The sequence below is a fragment of the Pan paniscus genome, chromosome 21, assembly GCF_029289425.2.
Source record: "Pan paniscus chromosome 21, NHGRI_mPanPan1-v2.0_pri, whole genome shotgun sequence".
In the NCBI taxonomy this organism is placed as follows: Eukaryota; Metazoa; Chordata; class Mammalia; order Primates; family Hominidae; genus Pan; species Pan paniscus.
In genome coordinates this window covers 41,027,266-41,054,426 of record NC_073270.2, presented here as the reverse complement: position 1 = coordinate 41,054,426, position 27,161 = coordinate 41,027,266, and the positions used below count along the sequence as shown (strand labels likewise).

The 27,161-nt window shown below is 49.6% G+C and overlaps 1 protein-coding gene across 4 annotated transcripts in view; it reads left to right on the top strand.

Annotated features, from left to right (window-relative positions):
- Positions 1–17,334, top strand: part of LOC100983071 (ubiquinol-cytochrome c reductase complex assembly factor 1) — a 109,089-nt gene extending 91,755 nt beyond the window's left edge. For all 4 annotated transcript variants that reach the window (XM_003831845.5, XM_003831847.5, XM_034947661.3 and 1 more), the window contains 3 exons: positions 5,179–5,256; positions 13,137–13,250; positions 15,843–17,334. In XM_003831845.5, the coding sequence (XP_003831893.1) occupies positions 5,179–5,256; positions 13,137–13,250; positions 15,843–15,977 (327 nt within the window). In that variant the 3' untranslated portion in view covers positions 15,978–17,334. The remainder of the gene's footprint in view (positions 1–5,178; positions 5,257–13,136; positions 13,251–15,842) is intronic.
- The last annotated feature ends 9,827 nt before the right edge of the window (positions 17,335–27,161 follow it).

The following is a 27,161-nucleotide window of genomic DNA, read 5'->3' as shown; positions in this document are numbered from 1 at the left end:
GTAGAGTCCATGGAGGAGTTAAAACTTGATCTCCCATCAGTCCCTGTATCCACATAGTCTGGTTCCTCTGTTAAGCAGTCACATAAATATCTTTAAGGCAGCAACAGTGAAAAGGGGAAAGAGAGCAGCGAATTGGCCTCAGATGAACTGGCATCTCTTTAAAGCTAATATTCCTCCTTGAGAATGCTACTTTAATTAAACATGTGCCCTGCAAGATTCATTATTGCCTTACTTGTGTTCCCTGTTGGTTGTCTCATTCATTAATCTGCTGATTAGTAACCCTGAACTCTTGCATCCCTTCCTTTTTTTTTTTGCATTCCCTTTTTAATATACTATGCTGTTTCCCCGGGGACATAAACTCCAGGACCCGTCCCTGGCCTGCTTGTGTTTGTTTTCTTTGCCCCTTGTGCCTGCCTCTGCTATAACATTTGTAGTATGTGTTAAGTAATCCTTAAGGTAACATTTTTATTATGTCATAAAAAGTGCATGGCAAATATATTATAACTCATGGACTTTGTTTAAAAATGAACGGATAATTTATTGAGTGTGTTACATGAGCCTCACTCCCCTCCCCATTTCAGCTGAGCCCTGCTGCTCATTTAGCCGAGCCTCCTATTGAGTGCTCCCTCCCTGTGACATGCTGGGAAAGCAGGCCTATGGTTGGCTAGAGGTGACATCATAGTTTATGTACTCAATAAAAATTTAATTAAGTCATTACAGGAATTGCAGTCATCATTTAACCCTCTGATTTCTTCTGTTTAGTTTATTATTAAACATTCAGTAATACCAGTCACTGAATCCTGGTGGCTTATAAAATATCTGCATGAATTTTAATGGCTTAAATAAATGGGAAAATATGAGTAACTGATATAAAAGGAACCTTTTCCTTGTGGTGGTGTATGTATGGGTTTTTATGAAAAGCAAAGCATTATGGAAAGGATGAGTTTAATAAGAGAACGGCCCAACACTATCTGGGAGGAGTTTCTCTTCTGCTGGGTGCAGCTGTGTAGTCATGGGCAGAGTGCTCCATATAGAATGATCTGGCAGTGGAGAGGCGGGGAACCTGCACACCAGCAACCAAAAACTTAAATGAGGGAATAAAATCCAACAGGGATTCACCAGAGCGAATATCCTGCTCCCCTTGGCTGCTGGACTAGCTAGAAGGGCCCCGCCGAGTGAGTCCGGTAGTTGAGGAAGGTGCTGTCACTTGCCCTCACCTGTTGCCTGCAGATCACGTGTCTGTACTGATCTCACTTCCACCCTCTTCCAGAAAGGCCCCTTTTCATGATCTAATCCAGCCTGGGTGATGATATCTGAAAAGCATTTCTAGCTGTGGCAGCTTGCCATTGTCTCAGCTAGAGGTGAAGGGAGAGGCAGCTTACAGGTCACTGGAGTTAGAATATAGGACCAGGAAGTCAAGGAGCCTTGCTAGTAAGGAACTCTACTCTTGCACTCCGTTTTTCCTGGGCAGTAGCCAACCAGAATGCAGGTGTATCCCAAGAGGAGAAAATGTGTTTGTATGTTTGTGGGCCTTGCTGGAAAGCAAGAACTGAGGTTTGCAGATGAATGTGTTGATGATCTCTGGAAATGCCCTGCAGATGGCAAAGTAGGAAAAGCACTTACCCAGAAATCAGGTTCTAATCCTGGCTCTGATACTAACTTGATGTGTGATCTTGAATAAGTCTCTTCTTTCTGGGTTTCAGTTCACCCTTTCCTCAAGGGTATTGAGCTAGGTAATCTCTGAGGGCCCTTCCTGCTCCAAAGCTTAATGGTGTGATACATGACATAAACTAGCTCTGCTAGGCAGGTTCAGTGAATGTTTTCCTCTGAGAGATGCTCCTGCCTTACTGTTTGACACCTCTGATATCATCCGTTCGTGGCTGCGATTATTCCTAACACAGTTAGGAGAACAACTCATGTGGGAGTAGGGAGAGCCTCCAAGTATGGGTATCAGGAGGTCTGAGTTGTAGTCTCATCCTCACATGACAGAAGGAATGAACTCTAGCTCTGGCCTGTTTCTTGACTCTTCCCTTTACCCCAGCCTTTCTGGAAGATGGGACAGTAGAAGTTTGGCAGTATATGTTTCTGAAATTCCAGAAACACAGAAGGTATTCAACAGGGGGAAAGAAAGGCGAAGAAGAAGAAAATCCCCCAAAACACTAGTTGGATAGAACATGCTATGCATGGCGTAGTACACAGGCCCTTGTAAAAATTCAGTTACCAGCAAGCCTGTCTTAGCCCCTGCTCTGGGTTAGGCTCTGGACCAGATGATGGGGGTGCCGAGATTAATTAGACATGGTTCCTATGACCCTTGAGTAGCTCCCAGACTAATGGCAGAGACAGGTGCATAAGCGGCTCTAAACCACCTGTGTACCCAGGCAGAAAATATGCCCAGAGAGCTGTGAGAACACCAAGGATGGATGGCTAATGTGGCCCTGGTTGAAGGTGTGTGGGATAGGTCATGGTTTGCACTCCTAGTTACATCCAGTCTACATTTTCCAGCCTTGAGCTTCACAATCCTTTCATTTTTGAAAATTATCCATGGCTGTAAAGCATTGGAACTGGTTTTGGTTTTATGTAAACAAACCAGAAATTATTACTTATAATTCCTTACATTTGCAGAGCATTCTGCAGTTTACCAAGGCTTTCAGCATACATACATTATTAAATTAATGAATGAATGCATGCTAACTCACGTGCTCTTCCAAATAGCCCTGTGTGTAGGAAAGGGGCCGGGTGCAGTGGCTCACGCCTGTAATCCCAGCACTTTGGGAGGTCGAGGCGGGCTGATCGCCTGAGGTCAGGAGTTCGAGACCAGCCTGGCCAACATGGTGAAACCCCATCTCTACTAAAAATACAAAAAAAATAGCCAGGCATGGTGGCAGGTGCCTGTAATCCCAGCTGCTCGGGAGGCTGAGGCAGGAGAATCGCCTGAACCCGGGAGGCAGAGATTGCAGTGAGCTGAGATCATGCCACTGCACTACAGCCTGGCCAAGAGAGCGAGACTCTGTCTCAAAAAAAAAGGAAATGGGCCGGGTGCGGTGGCTCATGCCTGTAATCCCAGCACTTTAGGAGGCCGAGGCGGGTGGATCACGAGGTCAGGAGATCGAGACCATCCTGGCTAACACGGTGAAACCCCGTCTCTACTAAAAATAGAAAAAATTAGCTGGGCATGGTGGCGGACACCTGTAGTCCCAGCTACTTGGGAGGCTGAGGCAGGAGAATGGTGTGAACCCGGGAGGCGGAGGTTGCCGTGAGCCAAAATCACACCACTGCTCTCCAGCCTGGGTGACAGAACGAGACTCTGTCTCAAAAAAGAAAAAGGAAATGGACTCAGGTTGACTTGCTTAAGATAACATCCTGTGTACATAGCAAAACTATCACTTGAACCCAGGTTTTCTGAGTCTAAATCCAGATCACCCTTTCTACATTTCTTCCGAGACTCGTTATGAGCCACAGGATAAAATCACTCAGTCTTTGATTTGTGACCCAAAGTAAAATTATCCTCCCAGAAGCAGAACCCTGTCAGACTGTAAGGAGCGTGGACTCTGGATTCAGACTGACCTGGATGCTGATCTCAGCTTTATCATGAATTTGCTGTGCGACACAAGGCATCACTTCACCAGTCTGAGTCTCTCACACAGTCACTTACAGTCTGAGTGACTGTAACACATCTACCTCCCAGCCCATGACAGGTGCTTGGTAAATGAGATGACTGTGGGCATGGTCACCGTCAGAGTTGTTAAGCACAAATCTTGTTCTCCACATAAAGTTCCAAATGCCTTTTGGCTGTTTCCAAAACCATCAGTTCAGATAGTCAGAGTCCTTACTCTGTGCTATACATTGCACTGGCTTTCTGCTGGGATCCTGAAGAGGAATAAAACGTGGACCCTGCCTTACAGCGTGTTACTGTCTGGAGGTCAGAGTTGTACCCTATTGAAGGCATTCAGCGAACTGCACTCTGGGCCCTGAAGATCCTCCAGGCCAGGCTGTTCCCCAAGAGGAGAGAGGAGTTCTACTGGGCTCTCAACCATCTCACCAGAATTGCATTTCTAAAACAGTCTCTGAGTTTTTGTTTGTTTGAGACAGGCTCTCGTTCTGTTGCCCAGGCTGGAGTGCAGTGGCGCGATCCTGGCTCACTGCAGCCTCGGCCTCCCAAGTAGCTGGGACTACAGTCATGCACCACTATGCCAGGCTAATTTTTGTATTTTTTTGTAGGGATGGGGTTTCGCCATGTTGCCCAGGCTGGTCTCAAACTCCTGGGCTCAAGCGATCTGCCTGCCTTGGCCTCCCAAAGTGCTGGGATTACAGGCATGAACCACCGCCCAGCCAAAATGATCTCTTAACTTTAACATTCTTCTTGCTTCAGAGTTGCCCCTGCTTTGTTCGTCCCTCCTTTCCATGGCCTCAGAGGCCCCCCTTTTTCCTCAGCATGTCTCTCAGAGTCCTGCCTCTCTCCCTCCTCTTCCCACCTCTGACCACTTCCTTCTCTTTGTTTTTTCATCACGACAAACTCTTTTGAGTGGCCCTTAAGATGTTTCCTAACCTAGTCTCAACATAACTTTCTTGTGATCCTGCCCATTCACCCTCCCTGACACCCTCCCTGCACCATTTTCTTTCCAGCCTCTGCACCTTTGCACACCTTGCTCTGTCTAGAATGCTCTCTCTTCCTCCTCCCCCTCACTCTCCTCTGTCAAACTCCTCCTCCTCCAAGGTTCACTTAAATGTTACCTCCTAGAGAGCCCTTACCAGCTCCCTCAAGCAGGTAAAACTAAAACCCATTTATCACTCAGCATGTTTAGAATAGGATTTGAGGCAACATGTTGCGGTGTAATTATTTTTTATATGCCTATTTTCCTACATTGGACTGTGCTCCTCCAATCAAGAAACTGTTTCTTATACTTGGTTCATAGGATCTAGCACAAAACTAAACATGTGATTGGGGCTCAGTTCATTAAGCTGACTTGTGTAATTTGAGATCAAAACCTAAAAGAATTTGGCAAATTGGGGAGAATCCTGACACATCAGGGAATTGAGAATGGACTGGCAGCTTGACTTGTTAGTGGCCGTCTCTCTGTTCTACTAAGAGTCTGTGACAGCTAAGAGTCAAAGATCATACTTTTTGGGTTTTTTTCTTTCTTTCTTTCAAACTTTTGTTTTTGCCATTTGTTTCTGTAGGTTAATCCCTATATCCTGAAGAAGAACATGATCCTCATGACAAATCATTTCTATGCAGCGATCTTGGGATATGATGAGGTAAGATTGTTTGCCAAGGCTTAGGCAGGACAGTGGCCTCCCCCAGCAAAGGCTTTTGATGAGAGCCTCCGAGGGAAGCCGCAGGGACCATTGTTACTGGCTACCACCATGGCGTAGTATTTATTTCTTCATATTCATCAACTGGGCAGCGAGAATGAATGTGCTGAGCAAGTTTGGGAAACATGCCACATGTTTGGGAAAGAAAGCAGTATATAATATGGTCAAACCATTCAACTAGTCAGCATTTGTTGAGTGGCTGCTGGGTGCTGGATGGAGGGACAGAGGCAAATGAGACACTGTCTTAGCCCCATGTGCTCCCAGAGAGAGGAGGATATTCACGTAAACAGCATGGTCTGCCAGGCAAAGTATACACTTTTTTTTTTTGCTTTAATTATGAAAGCAATACATATTCATTTTGAAAGTTTGTAAAACTGGCTGGGCGCAGTGGCTCCCAGCACTTTGGGAGGCTGAGGTGGGCAGATCACTTGAGGTCAGGAGTTCGAGACCAGCCTGGCCAACATGGTGAAACCCCGTGTCACTAAAAATGCAAAACTTAGCCAGGTATGGTGATGGGTGCCTGTAATCCCAGCTACTCTAGAGGCTGAGGCAGGTGAATCGCTTGAACCTGGGAGACGGAGGTTGCAGTGAGCCGAGATCATGCCTCTGCACTCTAGCCTGGGTGACAGAGTGAGACTCCGTCTCAAAAAAAGATAAATAAATAAAAATAAAAGTTTGTAAACCTGTACATAAGTGGTTGAAATAGAAATCAGAAGACCTGGCCAGGCATAGTGGCTCACGCCTGTAATCCTAGCACCTTGGGAGGCCGAGGCGGGTGGATCAGCTGAGGTCAGGAGTTTGAGATCAGCCTGACCAACATGGTGAAACCCCGTCTCTACTACGGATACAAAGATTAGCCAGGCATGGTGGCATGCGCCTGTAATCCCACCTGCTTGGGAAGGTGAGGCATGAGAGGCGGAGTCTCTTGAACCTGGGAGGCGGAGACTGCAGTGAGCTGAGATTGCGCCACTGCACTTCAGCCTGGGCAACAGAGTGAGACTTGGTCTCAAAAAAAACGAAATTAGAAGACCTATTTCCTACCCTGCTCCAGACGAAAACTTAATTTCTAGTTTATTGGATGTCCTTCCAAATGTTGTCTGTGCATAGACAAGCACCTTTGTCTGTTCCTTCTTTATGCAACTGGAGTTACACTAGACACACGATTCTGCAACTTGCTTTTTTCACTGAAGTATGTATCTTGGGTGTCCTTCCACATCAGGACATTTGGATCTATCTCATCTTTTTTTTTTAGACGGAGTCTTGCTCTGTCACCCAGGCTGGAGTGCAGTGGCGCGATCTCTGCTTACTGCAAGCTCCACCTCCCGGGTTCACGCCATTCTCCTGCCTCAGCCTCCTGAGTAGCTGGGACTACAGGCGCCCGCCACCACACCCGGCTAATTTTTTGTATTTTTAGTAGAGACAGGGTTTCACTGTGTTAGCCAGGATGGTCTCGATCTCCTGACCTTGTGATCCGCCCGCCTTGGCCTCCCAAAGTGCTGGGATTACAGGCGTGAGCCACCACGCCTGGCCTCATCTTTTTAAAAAAATTGTAAAATATACATATCATAAAATGTACCATTTTAACTATTTTTAAGTGTACAGTTTAGTAGCATAAAGTACATTCCCATTGCTTTGCACCGTCACCACCATTCATCTCCAGAGCTTTTCCATCTTCCAAACTGAAACTCTGTCCCTATTGAACAATAATTATTCCCTCCTTCCCTCATATCCCCTAGCAACCACCATTCATTTGACTTTATGTCTCTATGAATTTGACTACTGTAGATAATTCATATAAGTAGAATCACACAATTTTTGACCTTTTGTGACTGACTTATTTCACTTAACATAATGCCCTTGAGGTTCATCTATCTCATCTTTTTTCTCCCCAACATTTATTGTGGAGATTTCAAGCATGTAGAAAGAATGGTGTAATGAACACCTGATATTTTAAACTAACCATATGCTTTTATACTGATTTTGTGGTTACCTCCAGATTTAATGCAAGCATGACCCCTCCTGGGAAGCGGTTCCTGAACTTCCTGTGACTCAGCTCATTCCGTCCTCCCTGCACTCTCACAGTGCTTACTACATTCACATTGTCTGTCACCTTGGCTGGGTGGGGATTTCTTTTTGGGTAGTGCAATGCCTACTGTGTTTGCATTTCTGTGGCCTGGCATAGTGCTTGGCATGTGGTAGTCAAAGAGTGAGAAATGCATAAAAGGACAAAAGTTAAGAAACTGGAGTTCAGTTTCTTAACTTTTGTTAAAATAGGGTCTCCTGATTCCTATTCTACTGGATATCCTGAATTACAAGGGAGCATTTACATTGCATACTATACACATCATTAACTTAACATGAGCTTTCGGGGGTTATGGGTTGGGAATTGAGAATTATTGCTCAAGTGTACATATCAATTATAAAAGTGGACGAATTGTAATTGTAGAAGCCTTACAGTATAGAAAAGGATGAGGCTTAGGAGTGAAGAAGTACACCTCTCTGTGAGCCTTTGTTTATGGTCTTTATTGCAGGTGGCTCTATTGGCTCAGTCGATCCTTTCATCAGTATTAATAAAAATGTACCGAATTGTGTTTGTTTCTGGTCCCCCATCCAGTCCATTCTGGCAGAGCCATTTTACCCAACTGTGCCTGACCACAGGAGTCACCTGGGGTGCTTTTAAAATCTCAATCTTTATCACCTCTCTGAAGATTACAATTCAGTAGGAGTGCTGCCTGGTGGTTCAACAAGTCACCCGAAGGTGACTTTTAAGAGCAGGAAATTTTGGGGAAATATACTAATTACCTGGGACACTTTTTAGAAATATCAGTGTCTGGGCCCTGTCCCCCAAAGATTCTAATTTAATTGGTGGAGGTGGACATCTGTAGTTGTAAAAGTTCCCAGGTGATTTTAATGTGCAATTCTAGAAGTTTTTCCTGTATTTTAATGTGCATGTGAGTCACCTAGAGGACCTAGGTACGATTCAGATTCTGACTCAGCAAGTCTGGGGCGGGGCCTGAGATTCTGCATTGCTAACAGCTGCACGTGATGGGGGTGCAGCCATTTTGCAGACCACACTTGGAGTCACAAGGTGCTAGAGCTATTTGATACTAAACACATGCAGCTATTTTAATTTAAATTAATTAAATAAAATGGAAAATTCAGATCCTCAGGTACTCAGTTACTATATGTGACTACCATCTTGGACAGTGCAGATACAGAACAGTTCCATAGTCACAAAAAGTTCTATTGGACAGCGCTGTTCTACAGCAACCTTTTCCTAGAATCTTGCTTGGATTGTTCCCCCTCCCTGGACGCTTTGGGAACCTCCCTGTTTTCTATGACATTAGGTCCAAATTGCTCCCTGAACTTCCAGGCCTTCTGTGAACTGTTGCCATTGCTATGTGCCCTATCTGCCTTTATATTTCTTGTGCTCTCTCTTAGGCCGTTTGCCTTACTGCCCTATAAACATGCTGTGCCTGACTGAGACTCTACCTAACAATGAGGGGTTGAGGGCAGTAGCTGAATCTTGGTCAGCTTTAGGGTCTGGTTCAGGGCCTGGTGTACCTTGTAGGCACTCCCTCTGTAAATATTTTGAATATTTTCTCTTGCTTAGAATAATCTGCAGCTGGCCAGGCACAGTGGCTCACGCCTGTAATCCCAGCGCTTTGGGAGGCCGAGGTGGGTAGATCACGAGGCCAAGAGTTCGAGACCAGCCTGACCAACATGGTGAAACCCCATCTCTACTGAAAAAAAAAAAAAAAAATTAGCCCGGCATGGTGGTGGGCGCCTGTAGTCCCAGCTACTCAGGAGGCTGAGGCAGGAGAATGGCATGAACCCAGGAGGTGGAGCTTGCAGTGAGCTGAGATCACGCCACTGCACTCCAGCCTGGGTGACAGAGCGAGACTCCGTCTCAAAAAAAAAAAAAAAAATCTGCAGCTTTCCAAATCTTCCCAATTTTTTTTTTTTTTTTTTTTTTTTTTTGAGACAGAGTCTCACTCTGTTGCCAGGCTGGAGTGCAGTGGCACAATCTCAGCTTACTGCAACCTCCACCTCCCGGGTTTAAGGGATTCTCCTGCCTCAGCCTCCTGAGTAGCTGGGACTAGAGGCAGGCGCCACCATGCCTGACTAATTTTTTTGTATTTTTCGTAGAGACGGGGTTTCACCACGTTGCCCAGGATGGTCTCGATATCTTGACCTCGTGATCCACCCACCTCGGCCTCCCAAAGTGCTGGGATTACAGGCGTGAGCCACCACACCCAGCTAAATCCTCCCAATTCTTAAAGGCCTACTTCTTCAGAAAGGTTTCCCTGACCTCTCTGGATCACTTGTGTTTTTACTGTGAATTTCCACACCCATCCATCTATTCATTATACATTTAACAGGTAGCTTTTGAGTGTCTACCATGTGTGATACATAGGAATATATTGGTGAATAAAACAAACACGGTCTGGCTCTTTCCCACTAGAGCTTACCTTCTAATTGAGAGACATAGTAAACAAGTAGCAGATAAACAAGCAGTAAATATCTAACTACAGTAGAGTGCAGTGAGAGAGAACAACAGGGGGAATGACTTGATGTGGACCAGGAAGATCTCTCTGAGGAGTTGTCATAAAAGCTAAGACTGTAGAACAAGGAGGCAGCCATGTAGAGTGTAGCTGAGTCTCACTGTGCAGCTTGGCATGTGTTCATTCTCCGGGATTTTACTCTGTGCTGCTGTTAGATGTGCACTGATTTTGTCCCTTCAGCTAGATTGCAAGTTCTCTGAGAGCTCAGACCATATTGCTGTGACTCTTGTGTTCCTAGCATCATGCTGAGCACATAGTGATGTCAAATCAATCTTCACTCAGTGGAACTCTGCCACTTTAAACCCTTAATCAGAACTAGAACCCTCCAAAGCTGAAACAATCCCCCTGGCTTCCTCTCAGTTACTCTAGACCTAGGTGTCTTAATTTCTGAAGGATGCTTCATTGTGTCGCGAGGGAAAACAAGTAGGCACCCGATTAGATTGGGGGGAAATTACGCTGTGCCCTCATGTTTGGTTCCCAGGACCCTTCTTCCATTTCTGCTTTCTTAGTTTGAAATGTGCACCCTCAGATTAGTCTCTCATTTGTTTTCACTGCCTTACACTAGCAGTGTGGTGGGAAGAAGGCTGAAGTTGTGTTCGTTGATTTATTCAGCTATTCTTTTTTTTTTTCCTAAGACAGGGTCTCACTCTGTTGCCCAGGCTGGAGTGCAGCAGTGTGATCACAGCTCACTGTATCCTCAACCTCCCCAGGCCCAGGTGATCATCCCACCTCATCCTCCCGAGTAGCTGGGACTACACTTGTGTGCCACCATGCCTGGCTAATTTTTATATTTTTTTGTGGAAACAGTTTCGCCATGTTGTCCAGGCTGGTCTTGAACTCCTGGGCTCAAGTGATCCACCCAGCTTGGACTCCCAAAGTGCTGGGTATTCAGCCATTCTGATTGCTCTCCCACTCTATGCCAAGTTCTGTATTCTGACTAGAGTGGGTCAGTCATCATCCCCCACCTCATCAATGCATGCTGGTTCTAGTTCAGCCATCAGTTAGCTAGCCTCTAAGCCTCAGTTTACTTATCTTTCAAATGGGGATATAGGCCAGGTGTGGTGGCTCACGCCTGTAATCCCAGCACTTGGGAGGCCGAAGCAGGCAGATCACTTGAGGTCAGGAGTTCGAGACCACCCTGGCCAACATGGTGAAACCCTGTCTCTACTAAAAATACAAAAAATTAGCCGGGTGTGGTGGCGCATGCCCGTAGTCCCAGCTACTTGGGAGGCTGAGGCAAGAGAATCACTTGAACTTGGGAGGCAGAGGTTGCATTGAGCCAAGATCATGCCACTGCACTTCAGCCTGGGTGACAGAGTGAGACTTCATCTCAAAACAAAACAAAACAAAGCAAAGCAAATGGGAATATAACATCTATTCTACTTGGCAAACATAATCATTAGGAGCTAGGCGTGTGAGGGAACCCTAACAGTCTGAAACAGTTGGGTTGTTCTCACTATTAGTGGGTCCTGAGTCATCCTTTTCCTTCTGATGGCTCAGGAATTCCTGATTATGAATTTGCCCCTTCCCAGCCATCTCACCCGCTGCTAAAGTTGCCTGTTTTCCCATCCTGGGCTCTGCCCATTCTCCAGGTCCCCATAACACCCGCTCCCAATCCCATTCCTTTCTGCACAGCACATGTGGGTTGCTGCCAGCAGCGCTCTGGCATGTGCCCAGGCACAGCAGACACAGGCACGCTGTTGTGCTAGCAAATCGTTTGCAGAAGGATGATGTGCCTGAGCTTGTCCTCTGCTCCTGTCCCCATGTGCCAGAAAAAGCCAGTTTTCCTGACTCAGCCATTGTGCCAGGACAGTCCTAAGCTGTGGAACCGTAAGGAGGGTTTATCAGAGAGCATTTGGAACAGGTGGAATGTTTTTCTACCAAACTGTCAGCACCCCATACTGGACATGGCCCTTTTTGGCAGCAGGCCTGGAGCCAGACCTCACATACCACAATGCCCAAGAGGACAGACCACAATAAAATGTCGAATAAAGTGATCCTGGGTCTTTGGGTAATGTTTACCACTTACAGAGCCATTCATGGCCAGTATTTCTTAATTCTCACAGCAACTCTGTGGGATAGGTATTATTAGGCTTGTTTGACTCATGAAAAACTGAGGCTCAGGAATGGCTAATAGCTTCTTAAAGGCCGCATGGCCATCAAGTGACACAGCTGGTATTCGAACTCTGTGCTCTGGCTCCCAGACCCCACGGTTTTGACTGTATCCCCGCTGTCTGCCAAAGCATGCTCCTAATCTTTGTATCCAACAGATTACACTTAACAAATAGTTCAAGAATGCTGTAAGTAGAGCAGGTAACTTCATCTGTTTTGAAGAAGTAGAAGATTGAGACTTTGGTTTAGTCAGCTGCCACCATCACTGATCTTGGCAGAGGTGGAATTAGGACTCGATCTCCCTTCTAACTCCAAGTCAGCACATCGATTCCACACACTACCTTGGCACCTGGACAGAGCAACTTCTTAGGGCCTGTTCCATCAGCCACCTTCACCCCAGGAAGCAAGACTCTCAGCCCTCCCTCCTCTAGAGGTCCAAGCTAGAAAATGTCCTTAGCTGGTGGCTGGGGCTCTTATTTTGCTCTGTAATCTTTAAGCTTCCCAACAGAAGTCTCCTCTGCCAAAAGAGGCAGCATTAGGCACACACACACATGCAAGCTCTGAGCCTGGCCCTCTGTGGCCCCAGCAATCCTGCTGAACATCCTGTTCCTCTACTTAGGGAGAGGCTGGGCCCAGAGTTGGGTAACAGTGAAGACAAGGTGGCTGGCTCCCTTCCCCCAAGGACCAGTTGCCTTGCCTTGGTCCTTGGACCAAGCAAGAAGGCACAGTCCATGCCCACCTCCATTCCTGGGAGAAACATACATTCACAATATTCCCAGCCCGTGCCCTGTGGACAGCAGGGGGAGCATTGCTGCTACTGTTTCTCTTCTCAGCCTCTCAACTGTTGCCTGGGCCAGGCGCAGTACGGAGTACTGCCTGAGTCCCAGCTCTGCATCACCTAACTGGTGGCTTGGCCCCTCTGGACCCCCTGTTCTCCCTCTGTATGTAATAAAATGAAGGGATTGGGCCAGATACCCTTGTAAGACCCCTTCCACCTCTACTGTGTGACTGCCCCATTTTCCTCTTGTGCGTGGAGGGCCCTTCTGAGCCGATTCCATGGTTGCTAGCATGTTCATAGTATCCCCACCGTCTGTGTCCTGGCTCTGTGGATCCCTCAGGAGACCATTGCTGTGCTGTATGTTCCAGGGGATCCTTTCAGATGATCATGGGCTGGCCGCTGCCCTCTGGAGAACCTTCTTCAACCGGAAATGTGAAGACCCTCGACATCTTGAATTGCTGGTAGAGTATGTGAGGAAACAGGTGAGCGACCCTTTCCCTCCCCTCCCAAGTCCTGGCAACAGTGGGTCCTCCTCTTGGGCTTTCAGGGGATCATGAGAGGTGGGGTTACCAAGGACCAGCCTGAGAGAATTCTGACCAGATCACATCAGCACTAGACGCTGAAGAAGGAGCGCCTTCTGTATGTCCAACCATGAACTGGGCCAGGGAGTGGGAAATGGGAAGAGAGAGAGAAAGAGGCATCGAGTAGTCTCCTGCCCTCAGGAACTTTGAGTCATTCATTCACTGTGCACCTCATTGCTTACTGTGCGCCCAGTGCTACGCTAGCAGCTGGGCCCACAGAGTCCTGGCAGATATGAGCACGTGGTGTAGTAGCAGCTGCCCACTGTGGACCCCTTCTCTACCCACTTGGATTTGTTTCCTGCTCCTGACTTCCAGCAAAACTGGGCAGCAGGCAGCATTTCACAGACAGCCTCTTCCTGCTAGATGCTCTCCACGGTCAAGTAGAGTCCCCTCACTTCAGTTTCTCACCCCTCTGGCTCCCCAGGGTTCCCCGACATCAAAGCTTCTAGGAGAAAGCTCTGCAGTGGGGGCTGCTTACCCACATAGCTGTCCTCAAGCCCCGGGGAATTAATTCCTTGACCTCCCTGCCCTCAGATCCTGTATTGATGGGAAACTCATACTTGATAGATGAGTGAGCTGACTGGCAGCGAAGAGGACATAGAGGCTCTTCCAGGGCCTCCCAGTGAGTCAGCCTGCACAGCTGCCCTAGGGCCCCAAGCTGTGTGATTCATGTGGCCACTGAGGCCTCAGCTGCCTCAGACAGCTCAGGCTGTGCCATGAGTCACACCTTTGCTTCATGGCCTGGCCCCTGGAGCTGAAGGGGTGTCACCCCACAGTTACTCTCTTGTTCACTTGTATTCATGGTCTTCAACAACCAGGAAAGGCAAGGCTGGACTTCAGCTCTTGAGAAGACAGGGCCCATAGGACTAGCTTGTTAACTGCTGGAAAAACCACATACTGGGGCTCTGCAGACCCACAGGGTAGAGAATCCCAGGAGCCAGGACTTCTGTTTGACCACTCTTCAAATCTGCTAGAGCCAGGGAGAGGGCACGGCATGGCCAGAGGGCCCCACTCACAGAGAATTCTGATACTCTGTTGACTGGACTCACCCTCAGATGGGAGTAGCAATTCGCAAAGCAAATGCTGTGTTTTCTGAGAGACCTGCCCAACATTTCCATCTGCCATGGTGGGCTTGTGCCAGAAGCCCCAACAAGACACACTGGGACTTCTCCGAGGGCCCTCTAGGAAGGGGCTGCCACAACCATTGTCCCTACAAGAGGTCCCATGTGGCCCCAGTGAGAGGCAGTGGAAAAACCGTGAAGGGGTTCTTGGGAAAGCAGGGAGCTTTGGTGGGGACCCAGTTCTATCAGCAAACCTTTTGAGCAGCTGCTGCTCCATGTACTCTTGGGAAAGCAACGATTAATAAGACCCAGTCCTGCCCTCGAGGAGCCAGCTCATGGTTTGGTGAGGAAGCCCAGGCACACGGCTAACCCTGGAGTAAGCCAGCCTGTTATGTGATACAGGGAGGGCAGAGTGCTGAAGGCCGGGAAAGGAAGAGCAGGAGCTGGGCCTTGAGCAGACTGCTTGGTGTGGCCGATGGCCCAAGAGCCAACCAGAGGTTCTGTTGAGATTTTCAACCCACGAGGTGGGCAGAGGGGTGGCACTGGGGGCAGAAATGGAGTCACTGTAAGGGAGGAGTGGGCTTTAGGGAAGAGATGGCAGGGCAGGTGGGAATCCAGAGCTAAGACACGTGCGAGAGGCTGGGGTTGAGTTCAAGCGTCAGCAGCTGGAAGCGGAAGCAACCAGAGTGGTGGATTCTTGGAAGGGGGAATGACCTAAAGCCTAAGATGAAGTCTGGCCCTGCAGCAGTGGCTTCTCTGGATGATGACCATTTTAATGGCAGAGCTGTCTGCCCCTACTGTCCTAGAGAGGTGATACTGGGGCCCACTGACCAGGGGCCCACTAGAGGACAACAGAGGCATACATATGTTTAAAGCGTGAGTGCCTAGCACTGCATATATGCATGTTGTTGAATCTCTTCATGTGTCCCATGAGGTACCTGTTTCTATCCCCTCTCTCAAGACAAGGGAACTTAAATCTCAGAGAGGGGAAGCTGCCACCCTGGGTAGCAGCACTGGGAAGGGACAGAATCAGGACTCTCACCCAGCAGTGCTGGGGTGGACAGCATGGCTGTGTGCGCTGCAAGCCCTGACTTCCTGGCCTGCAGGAGCTGTCTAGGGAGGGTGTGTAGGGGAGAAGTGTCCTTGGGAGGTGTGTGTCTGTCTCCATTCAGAGGTGTGATAGGGAATTCCCTAACTGCCCCCGCCACCCAGCTCCCCAGTGGCTGCTTTCTTTGAACCACCTTAGTGAAATTATCTAGGAGATCAGAGACGGCTTGGCCTGGGACTGCTTGGTCTGGGACCTGGGATGGTCAGAAGCCCCCTCATGCCCCGTCCCCTTCCTTCCTCTCCTCTGGGAGGCTGGTTGCTGACGCTGGCTCCTCACCTCTGCCCTGCCTCTGTCGCTTCCTCCTTCCCGCTCCCCTGGTTGCAGATACAGTACCTGGACTCCATGAACGGGGAGGATCTGCTTCTGACAGGGGAGGTGAGCTGGCGCCCTCTAGTGGAGAAGAATCCTCAGAGCATCCTGAAGCCCCATTCTCCGACTTACAACGACGAGGGACTTTGATGGGCTGGGCCCTCCGCACGGCCGGCCAGCTGGCTTCGAGGAACCTCCAGGAGAGAAGTGCCTGTTGGTCCAGGACCCTGAAGAAAGTGGCCTGAACTGACCTCTGAACAGCATCTGTCAAATACCTGGCCCCATTTGTGTTGAGTTTCCTCTTAGTGTGCCCAGGAGTCTGATCTGCTGGGGTACAGGGCTGGGAGAACCCCTAGCTCTCCCGGGGTGTCCTCTCCCTTAGGGGAAGCCCCGAGTGAGAGTCCCCCAGCACACACTCCCCAACCCCCTCCAGCAACTACATGTGACTGATAGCTTTTCCCAAAGGCCAAGGAAGGGATGGTGTAGGTTCAAAAGGGAAACCCCCCGGGGCCTGCTGTGGCCTAGGAGCAGATTGTAATGCTGCCGAGTCGGGTCGGTGACCACGCGTTGTCCCTCGGCTTTCAGCCATGGGGTTGAGTTGGCCATTAAAAGAAACAGAGACTTCTCTCTGCCATGGCCCTTCTTTATTCCAGGGACTTAGAAACTTGCCTGAGATGGTGGACGCAGTAATGAGGGCACCGCGCAGCTCAGTTAGAGACGGAGAAAGGGAAGAGGCTGGGATGGTCTCTGCTGCTCTTGCCTCTAGTTCATGGAGATGTGTCTCTGTTCAGGCCAAGGTACAGCCAGCCAGGCCCGTCGTCTGGGACCCAGGAGGCCTCTGATGACCAAGGGCTTTCACATCCTAAGTCATTTGGAAGGAGGCCTTGAGAACAAAGTCACCTTTGTCACTCCCAGTGAACTGAATGAGGAACATGCTGTCTCCTGTCTTGGCCTCCCCTTTCATGAGATATTGGGGAGAAGAGAACATTCCTCCTGGCTTAGTTGTAGCAGACCCAGACCTGTGCCCAGCTTTGGTCCCCCTTCCCAACTTCTGAAGCACGTGCTGCAGAGCCACCTTGGTCTGAGCACCTGAGGACCAGCCCCTCCTCCCTCAGTGCGGGTCATCTCTTGGGGGATTTTCTTAAAGTGAAGAAAGGGGGTGGGGAACCATATTGCCCCTCCCTCCCCCATCAAACTTCCTTCATTTAACTTGCTATAAAATGAGTCATATAAAGAAACTCTATATGGGTGAGGTATATCCCACTTCTGTGAAAACATTACAAATCAAACCGCTTCTCTCAGTTTATTTAAGATGCTTTTGTTGCGAGCGGAGCTCTAGAGTGAAGCCTCCTGTGTGTGTGTGAGATAATAACACCTTGTAACTCATTACAGCTGGGCACTATTTACATAAACCAGAGCTGAGCCAGGCAGGAATTTGCTGATTAATTTATTTTTAATGGAGTGAAGTATACCATGCACCAAAATAAACTTTACTGTGTGTACCTAACTGCTCCTGGAATGGATGGAAAAATTAATGGAACAGATTTTGGCTCCCAACTCTACACATTAATTCATATATAAAAGTTATTTGAGCGTTAACCCATTTGCTGCCCAGGGTAGCTCCCTAGCCACAGATCCCAGCTCATGGCACCAGTTCAGCTACCGGGCTTGCTTTAGAATCCTGGAAGCTCAGACTTGGAAGGAACTTGAAAGGTCATTTGGTCCAGCCCTGGTCCAGAACCTGACTCCCCTTCTTAGCATCCCAGTCAGCCAGTGTTCATGCAGGCCCTGGATGAGTCCCTCCAGCATCTGATGGTCCCTGCCTATAGAGCTAGTCCTGTCTGCTCAGGAGTTTGTCGTCATGCAACACAGCAACTTGCAGTATGGAGCTGCCTTTGAAGGAGCCAGATTGGATCTATCGTGTCTGATGTCGGTGAGCCCTCACTTCTTGGCCATCAGCACCTTTCCCTGACTCTGCCAATCCCCCTCCCCTTAAGATCTATTCCAGGTTCCTTGGAGGCTACCTTTATTCTTGGTTTGGCCACTGCCTCCATTCCTGTTTTTATGAGTCTACCCATCTCTTCTCTGAGCACACTGAACCTCTTGGGGTTACCTGGAGAGATCATGCTATGTGTCCTCTACCTAGAACCTTTGTCCCTCCCTCTCCTGTCCCCTCCAGGTACAGTCACGATATCCGTGCTGCTCCCCACATGGTTCTCTGCTCTGGAGCACTTACCTTTTTATTTATGTAGAGACAGTTTCTCACTATGTTGATCCTCCCACCTTGCCCTCCCAAAGTGCTAGGATTATAGGCATGAGCCTCCACACCTAGCCCTGGTAACACTTACCTTACCATGTTAAAATGATTTTTTTACCCACCTCCTACACTGTACTGTGAGCTGCCTCAGCGTGGAGTGGACACTGTGTTTGTGTTGGTCACTGTTGTTTTTCCAGTGCTCAGCCAAATGCCTGATTCATGATCAGCATCAGTGTATACTTGGATAAATGAAAGAATGAATGTGTGACTAAATCACCAAGTGTTATCAATACAACCCCAACCAAAAAGCCCCCTTCTGGACCATTCTCAGTGTGACCCATACAGTTCCACTTATTTTAGCGACTTAATATTGAGCACTCCCTTTGGTCTAAGCATAGGAACCAAAATGGAAAGTTCTTTCCATAGCTAAATGCTTTTCTAGTGTAACTCATTATTGTACAAAACAAGTGAAGGACACAATTTCTTGCCTTCAGGGAGACTGCTCTGTAGGAATGATTTTGTCATTTATTAATATTTGTATTCTGTATTCTTCCAGAAAAGATCACAGCAGATTAAGAGACACAGTTTGTAATAAAATTGTAGGCTGGGCGCAGTGGCTCATGCCTGTAATCCTAACACTTTGGGAGGCCGAAGTGGGCGGATTGGTTGAGTCCAGGAGTTCAAGACCAGCCTGGGCAATACAGTGAGACCTTGTCTCTACAAAAAGTTAGCTGAGTGTGGTGACATGAGCCTGTAGTCCCAGCTACTCAGGAGACTGAGGTAGGAGGATCACCTGAGCCCAGGAGGTGGGGGTTGCAGTGAGCTGAGATCATGCCACCATACTCCAGCCTGGGCAACAGAGTGAGACCCTGTCTCAAAAAAAAAAAAAAAAATCCTTAAAGTTTGAAAGATCAGATCCAGGTATTGGGAGGGAAAAAGAGGGAAAATAATTATGTTGGAAAACCTGGACTGCTAATGAGCAACTTCCATATGACTTTTTAAAAATTTTATAAAATACTGTAAATGCATTGTCTCACAACAATCAGGTAAAACAGGTATTACCCTCATCATTTTTATTATCCCTTTAACACAAGTGAGGGGACTGAAGCTTAGAGGGGCCTAGAGAAAGAGTGATCGAGGATAAGAAGGGGCCAAGAGTGCTCCAGCCCACGACAGACCCTGGGGACCCTGCTTTGTCCCCATGTCACCCTGCCTCCCTCCCCCAGGTCAGCCAGGAGATTTGCAGTTGAGTATGAGACCTTGCTCTGAGCTTCCTGGCCAAAGGTGGAAAATGGAAAGCCCTAAGGTTGTAGAGTTCCCATTGTCACGTAAAAGGAAGTACACTTACTCATCAGAAGAAACATACGTCTTCCTTACTCTTCAGAGAAGACTGTATTATAGAGGTTTTCAAATGAGAAACACTGAACAGTACCCCTAAGATTGATGTTTTACCTAAAAATTTGAAAAAAGAAATCATCGCTATTTCTTCCGATGAGAAATAGCAATGCTGTACGACAAGACGGGGTGAATCTTAAACTGAGGTTGAAGCCCAGGCCGCACTTCAGCCACCATCTTTTGAGTTTTCCCTCCGTGCCAGGCTTGCTTGGTATTTTCACTTGTCACCTCACTTGCCACCTTGCAGGTGAGGATTCTTAAGCTCATATTCCAGGAGGGAAATGCCCAGATGTACCCTGTATGGTGGCTCTGACCCAGTCCACCGCTTCAGGCTGTGAAGAGTGAGGCTTAAGGAGGTAGGAAAACGGGAATTGAGGACTAGCTCTCCAGGTGAAGGCACAGAACAGGAAGCCCTTCAGACTGCAGCAACTGTTGAGTTAGCTGCTAAGGGAAGGAAGGGTTGCAGAGATCAGGTGGGAGGGACCATGAGTAGGGGTAGCACAGATCACACATCAGCTGCCAGGCAGCAGGAAGCCACTGTGTGCATTCTTGGTAAAGACTGGGGCATGATGGCAGTGGAGAGACAGTGGTACCAGGATGGATTGGCTCTGTCAGGAAGGGAGTTTAGCCATCTGGGCTTGAGATGCCGGGGGTGACAGATGGAATTCAAAGGGAAGCTCAAACCCCAGAGACATTTCCGAGAAAAAACTCATCAGGACTTGAGGCCTAATGTGGAGCCTGAAGAGAGTGCAGTCACAGAACTCACTGGGGCCCAGAGATGGCGACGTCTGGCAGAAGATCCTCTTTGGAGGAGAAGAATCCTCTCTGTGTTGTGTTTTTTCTTTTTCTTTTTCTTTTTTTTTTCTTTTTTGAGATGAAGTTTTGCTGCTGTTGCCCAGGCTGGAGTGCAGTGGTGTGATCTCGGCTCACTGCAACCTCCACCTCCCAGGTTCAAGGGATCCTCCTGCCTCAACTTCCCGAGTAGCTAGGATTACAGGCGCCTGCCACCACGCCCTGCTAAATTTTTTTGTATTTTTAGTAGAGACGGGGTTTCACCATGTTGGCTAGGCTGGTCTCGAACTCCTGACCTCAGGTGATCTACCTGCCTCAGCCTCCCAAAGTGCTGGGATTAGAGGTGTGAGCCACCGCGCCCGGCCATGTGTTGTGTTTTTTCAAGTGAAACTTACAGCACCCTATGAGCTGGGCAGGGCAGGGATTGCTGCACCCATGATGCAATAGGGAAATAGGCGCACTGAGAAGAATCTGCTTGCTGGTGCAAGGTAACCCTGCAGCAAAGCTGAACAGTCATTTTTTCTGGGTTCCACTCCATTGCTTTTGGTGCACCTTGGTTGCATCTGTGGGGAGCCAGTCTCGTGGCAGATGGACTTCAGATGCTAGAGATGCTCCAGGGAGGGCAAGGGCATGGGGGGAGGAAGGACCTTGGCGAACCTCAGGGTGGACCCCAGGGATGAAGGATGTTGGCTTTGTCTTGGGTATAGAAATCCTGAAGTTGATGAGCTCCCGGAGGTGAGGGCAGCCCCGAGACTGGGTTGGGAGTGCAAGGAGCATTCACAGGAGGTGGCAGGAAGAGCAGGCACCAGTGCAGAAGGTAGACTGGACCCAGGGAAGAGGAGAGCTTCCAGAAGGAGACTCGGAGCAGCATGCTGAGAAGAAATGGAGGGATACTGGGAGGAGGCAGAAGAGGGGGTGAAACAAGGGGGTTTGCAGGAACGTGCTGAAGATGTATTTGGGGGCAGGAAGCACCCTGATGAGCTAAGCACTTAGTGGAGTAGGGAACTTCCCATGAGTGTTAGGGACTCCGATGAGATCCCTCTGGAAATGGAAGCCTGATCTTGAGAACAAGGGCCTGGCTTTGGAGGTGGTGAAGGGAATCCTTTCCTGAGACCAGCGATTAGGAGGACTGATAGGGGGAAAAGGAGTTTCTGAGGAGAGGGCTGAGGGGGAAGGGAGAGCTCATGCCAGCTGGTCTCGATCTAGAGTTTATCAGCTATGGGGGTGGAGTGGGAGGGAAGTGGAGCTGGCAGGGGTGTTCGAACGCTTCCCCTGGGAGCAGCCCTCCTGTACCTATTGCTCTGGTTCCCACTTCTAGTCTGTCCACTGCACCTACCATGCCTCACCCACCCTATCCACTGGGCTTGGCCTTAGAGAGGGGGAGGCCAGACCTCAGGCCCCTGGCCCCGACCCTCCCCACTCCCCCATCAGGTTCTCTGTAGCTTCCAGGGAACTTCCCTGGAGCGACGTTGGTGAGCCTAGGAACCAGACCCTGACCAGGCCACGGGCTCCCCTTTTCCGTGTGGAGGGGAGAACAAGGAGAAAAGATCCTGGAGACCCTGGCTGGGGAATTTCCAGGAAGGGACCTCCAAGCACCAACCCATGGCGTCAACAAGTGATGGACTACAGCGGTAGTGCCGGAAGCACCTGGAGACCTCCCGCCCAGCCAGCGCGTTGGACAGGGGAGGCTGAGGCCCTGCCAGGCCTCACTGCAGGTTTCAGTCAGGAACCAGCACCCACGGGCCTGGGCTGGGTGCTCTAACTTTTTTTCTCTCCCTGTGGCCAGGAACAGCATTCACCTCACACTTGGGAGAGGGCCCGCCACTGCGCTGTGCCTTGCTTGAAGGGGCGGGAGGTGGGGCCATGGCTCCTCTGAGGTTCTTCAATAGGTCCAGGCTCTAAACCCCAGGAGCTTGGTTTATACCTCAGCCTAATGCATGGTTTATAATTATTTATGAGTCTGTCTTCCCCACTGAACTGTGAGCTCCTCCAGGGCAGAGACAAACTCTTACTCATCTTTGGGTCACCTGCTGGCTGAAGGTGGACACTAAATCCATGCTGGGAGGATTGGACAGAGGGAGAGGGGGTGGGAAGGGGAGGCTGCCTCAATAACGGGGCTCCAGGAGTCAGCAGATGCACCTCTTTCTTCCCCTCCCAAGTTCAAAACAAATGGAGAAATAAAATGCAGGAGACAGACAGATGGACACCCCGCCTCCTGTGAGCAGGGGTGTGATGAGAGGCCAGATCTCAGAGGCAGTGGTGACAGACCACACCCCAGTGACTCGGCTGGGACCATGTTGGCCTTGGCGCCAGCCTTTGGTCTAGAAGGAGCCAGAGACTGACCAGGAGAGCTCCCCCGGTGGCTTCCTGAGCTTTCAGGCCTTCATCGAGCCCCTGTCCTTTCACAACTGGGAAAGCTCTGGACTTCAGCATGTACTGAGCAACCACAGCTGCTCTCAGCCAGGCACTTGGCGTAGCTGAGCCCATATATTCCTCAAGACAACCCTGTAAAGGAGATAGTGTGGGTCCCACTCTACAGAGTCAGCCACTGTGACTCAGAGAAGTTGTGATTGTTCGGCTCCCCCATTAAGTGGCAGAGCCTGTGTTCCTACCAGGGGGTTGACTCAGTCCAGTGGCACAATAGCCTATGGGGTATCAGGATGAGACAAGAGTTCGGAATGGTGACCTCCTGAGACCTGTGTCACACTCAGTGAACAGTGAACCACACTGGGTTCAACCAATGTGGGTTGTTTCTGGTGCTTTGGCCCACTCTCGCCATTGGAGCTGTTTCTGAGTTATCCTAGGACGATGCTCTGGAGTCTTCCCAGCCTTTGTGCCATCATCTCTAGGTAAGAACCCAGCACTTTAGAAGTCCCTCGAGCTCTTCCTAGTGCGGCTCTAGCCTTCCTGTTAGCATCTTCCCCTGCACCACGGCCCCCACCTGCCTTCCTTGGGCATGTCCTTGCCCTCTTTCTCCAGCCAGGAACACTCCACTTACCCCTCTGCACCTGAAATCTTTCTCACCCTTTGCTACCTGGCTCAAGCCAGCCTCGGGGACTCTTCAGCATGTGTCCACTTTGCCTTGATTCAAGGGATTTGGGCGCACTCCAAATCCCTGGTAGGGCACTTCGGGCCCTACAGTCCCAGCTGCTCCTCTGCGGGAGCCCTGTCTCTCCTGACCCGGGGCGCCAGAGGAAAGGTATGCAGCAGCACTGGCCTCAGAGCAGCCTGCACCTGGAGGGCTGCAACCCAGCCTCTGCTCCCCCTACCCCTACCCTACATGACATTGCCTGCCCAGATGCCGCTTGGCTTGTGAGAGACAATAGACAAGGCTAAGTGGCCTCCAGGACAGCTGAGTGATGCCAGGCAGGCGCCTGACACACCTCCTATACAGGAAAACAGTTTCCTTCCTCTTAATTACAGTCATTAAGGGGCCTGTGCCTGACATACCGCAGCCAGGGACAGGGCTTGGGTCTGTCTGGACGCTCCCATCACCCTTGGCCACCACCCCTAGGCGCAGCCCCAATGCCGGGAGCCACCTGTCTGCCCTCCCATTGCCCTTGACCAACTCAACTCACAGGGAGGGGCTGCCTAGGGAGAGGCAGCTGGTCCCGCAGCCTGGGGGGATTTGATTTGATTTGCACACAAGTATTATCACGATGTCCGGGATCCACTGGAACCCCTTGCCTTTCAACGAAGTCTTCCCACCCCTGCCCCTCTCCATTATGCTTCCTGTACACAGCCCCAGTACCGCAACACAGAGTCCGACTCAAGGACTATCCCGCCACCCAGACACACATGCACACACAGGTCCATGCACACTGCCGTGCCACACGGGCACACAAACATCACAGACAGGACGTGCACACACATACAAGCACAGGTACAGTTCTGCATAGGTACACCTGTATATATTTAGTCAAACCATATGAAATTGCCAATATTCAGTGGTTTCTTATGTACAAAAAAGGAATCTAGTACAAACCTGGGCGTGGGGGGAAGTATACAAAAATACAGAGCCAAATTTGTACACCTGTGCCTTATTTACAACAGCCAAAAGGTGGAAGCAACTCAGGCATCCATCCATGGAGGAATGAGCTAAATGTGCTACACACATGCTACATACATGCAATGGGATGTTATTCAGCCTAAAGTGGAAGGAGATTCCGACATACCCTACAATGTGAAGGAACTTGAAGACATGAAGCTACGTGAAATGAGCCAGTCACAAAAGGACAAAACCATATGATTCCACTTAAATGAGGTACCTAGAGGAGTCAAATTCATAGAGACAGGAAGCAGAATAGTGGGCGCCAGGGGCTGGGGGAGGGGGAAATGGGGAATTCATGTTTAGTGGGTACAGAGCTCTAGTTTTGCAAAGTGAGAAGAGTTCTAGAGATGGATGGTGGTGAGGGTTACACCACAGTGTGAATGCACTTACGACACTTGAAGTGTACCACTTAAAAATGGTTACAATAGCAGATTTTGGCTTGGTGCAGTGGCTCACACCTGTAATCTCAACACTTTGGGAGGCGGAGGCAAGAGCATCGCTTGAGGCCAGGAGTTTGAGAGTAACCTGGGCAACAGATCAAGACTCCATCTCTAATTCTTTTTTTTTTTTTTTTTTTGAGATGAAGTCTCGCTCTGTCACCCAGGCTGGAGTGCAGTGGTGTAATCTCGGCTCACCTCAACCTCTGCCTCCCAGGTTCAAGCGATTCTCCTGCCTCAGCCTCCCAAGTAGCTGGGATTACGGGCGCCTGCCACCACAGCCACCTACTTTTTCTATTTTTATTAGAGATGGGGTTTCACCATGTTGGTCAGTCTGGTCTTGAACTCCCAACCTCAGGTGATCCACCCACCTCGGCCTCCCAAAGGGCTGGGATTATAGGCATGAGCCACAGCGTCTGGCCACGAATTATTTTTTAAAGGCAAATTTTATGCGTATTTTACCACAATTAAAAGATACAGAGCCAAAGATATGTACCTGAAGTAGATGTATACACACTGCAAGATAAACAAAACTAACTCAGTGACACGCAAACATGCCTCCCTCCCTCCCGGGAGCACTTCTACCACCCAGATAAGACCCTGGTTGGTCCTCCCCTTCAAACAAATCTGGAGATAAGGCCCTAATGATGGCCCTGCCACCTTGGCTGCCCCCACAGCTCATCACCCTCCCACGGTCTGGCTTTGTTTACTCAACCTTCTGCCCCTCTTGCAGCCTCCTCACCCCCAGGGAAGGGCCTCCTTGGAGTGCCCGGTGCTCCTGCACCTGGGATGGGATGGAGTGGGCCATAACTCCTGACCTGTGGCTCCCCCATGCTCCTCCAGGCCCTTCACTTATAGGGTCCTTGAAGACACAGCCCTAGCCCCATTCACCTTTGGTCCTAGGGCTCAGCTCAACTCCGGAACCTCTAAATCCCACCCAGCTCCCTCCCACTATATGTGTGTCAAGTTCTTTGGACACAGAAGACCCTGTATTCCGGACATGATCGCAGACCAGACAAACCAAGTGCGCTTAGTGCTAAACAGGCTGCGAGGCACGGCTTTAGGTCTTCTGTGCTTCCCGCCGTCCTCGCTGGACCTCGCTAAACAGGCTGCGAGGTGCAGCTTTAGGTCTTCTGCACTTCCCGCCGTCCTCGCTGGACCTCATGCCTCCGTGGAAAGGTGGTGACCGCTTCTGCCTAGCCTGGCTCCCCAGCTGCAGCTGCCACCTGCTCACCCCCTTCCCCAGAGCAAAGCTGCTCACCATCCTCTGAAGGACACACGGTACATGCTCCAGGACTTTAATCTTTGTTGGGGCAGAGGTCAGAAATCTACCTGCCCTGTTTGCCTCCTGACCTTGCAATGTGTCCGCCCATTCTCTGAAACAACCTTCCAACCATTTTCATACTCAGCCCTGGAGGAGGGGAAGAAGGCTGGGGTCTGGCCACCACCAGGCCAAGAACACCCTGGAGTTAAGGGTGTTGCAAGCACAGCCATCTGGAACAGCATGTTTCAGGGGTGGGCCTTAGCCCACTGCCCACAGTGCACTGGGCACTTGTTTAAAAACTCAGGAATTTGAGGTTACAGTAAGCTATGATCACATCACTGCTCTCTCTAGCCTGGGTGACAGAGCAAGATCATGTCTCAATTAAAAAAGAAAAATGGCCAGGTGTGGCGGCTCACACCTGTAATCCCAGCACTTTGGGAGGCTGAGACAGGAGGATTGCTTGAGGCCAGGAGTTCAAGATCAGCCTGGGCAACATAGTGAGATCCCATCTCTAAAAAAATTTTAAAAGTAGCCGAGCATGGTAACATGCACCTGTAATCTCAGCTACTCAGGAGACTGAGGTGGGAAGATCGCTCGAGTCCAGAGAAACTGAGGCACAGCTGTAGTGAGCTGTGATTGCGCCACTGCCCTCCAGACTGGGTGACAGAGCAAGACTCTATCTCAAAAAGAAAAAGAAAAAAGACAAGCTCCAGAAGCCTACGGACACCTTCTGGATGAGAATTTCCAGGAGGGTGGGGCCCGGGGATCTGCATTTCATCACCTCTCACCACCCCTGGGGTCAGGGTGAGAGCCACTGCTCTAGATTCTTGAAGGACAGCTCCGAGCCGGGGTGGGAGAGAGCCAGGGGGCTGTGAGCACCACAGTTAAGATGGTGGAGAGTGGCAGGACGATTATGGGAGCAAAAAGAGGGCTGGCTGGGGGACAGACCAGCGTTGATGTCCTTGGATATTCCATGTGACAGTCGTTCAGCTCTCACTTAGGGCCTTGCAGACTTGAGCCAGGGCACGTGCTATTCACTATGGTATGTGTTGGGGGGGTCATGGCCAGTCTCTACATCGGCGTTTGGGTGAAGAGTTTATGCAAGTGGATGTGATTACAATGTGTGGTCGGTCTGTGT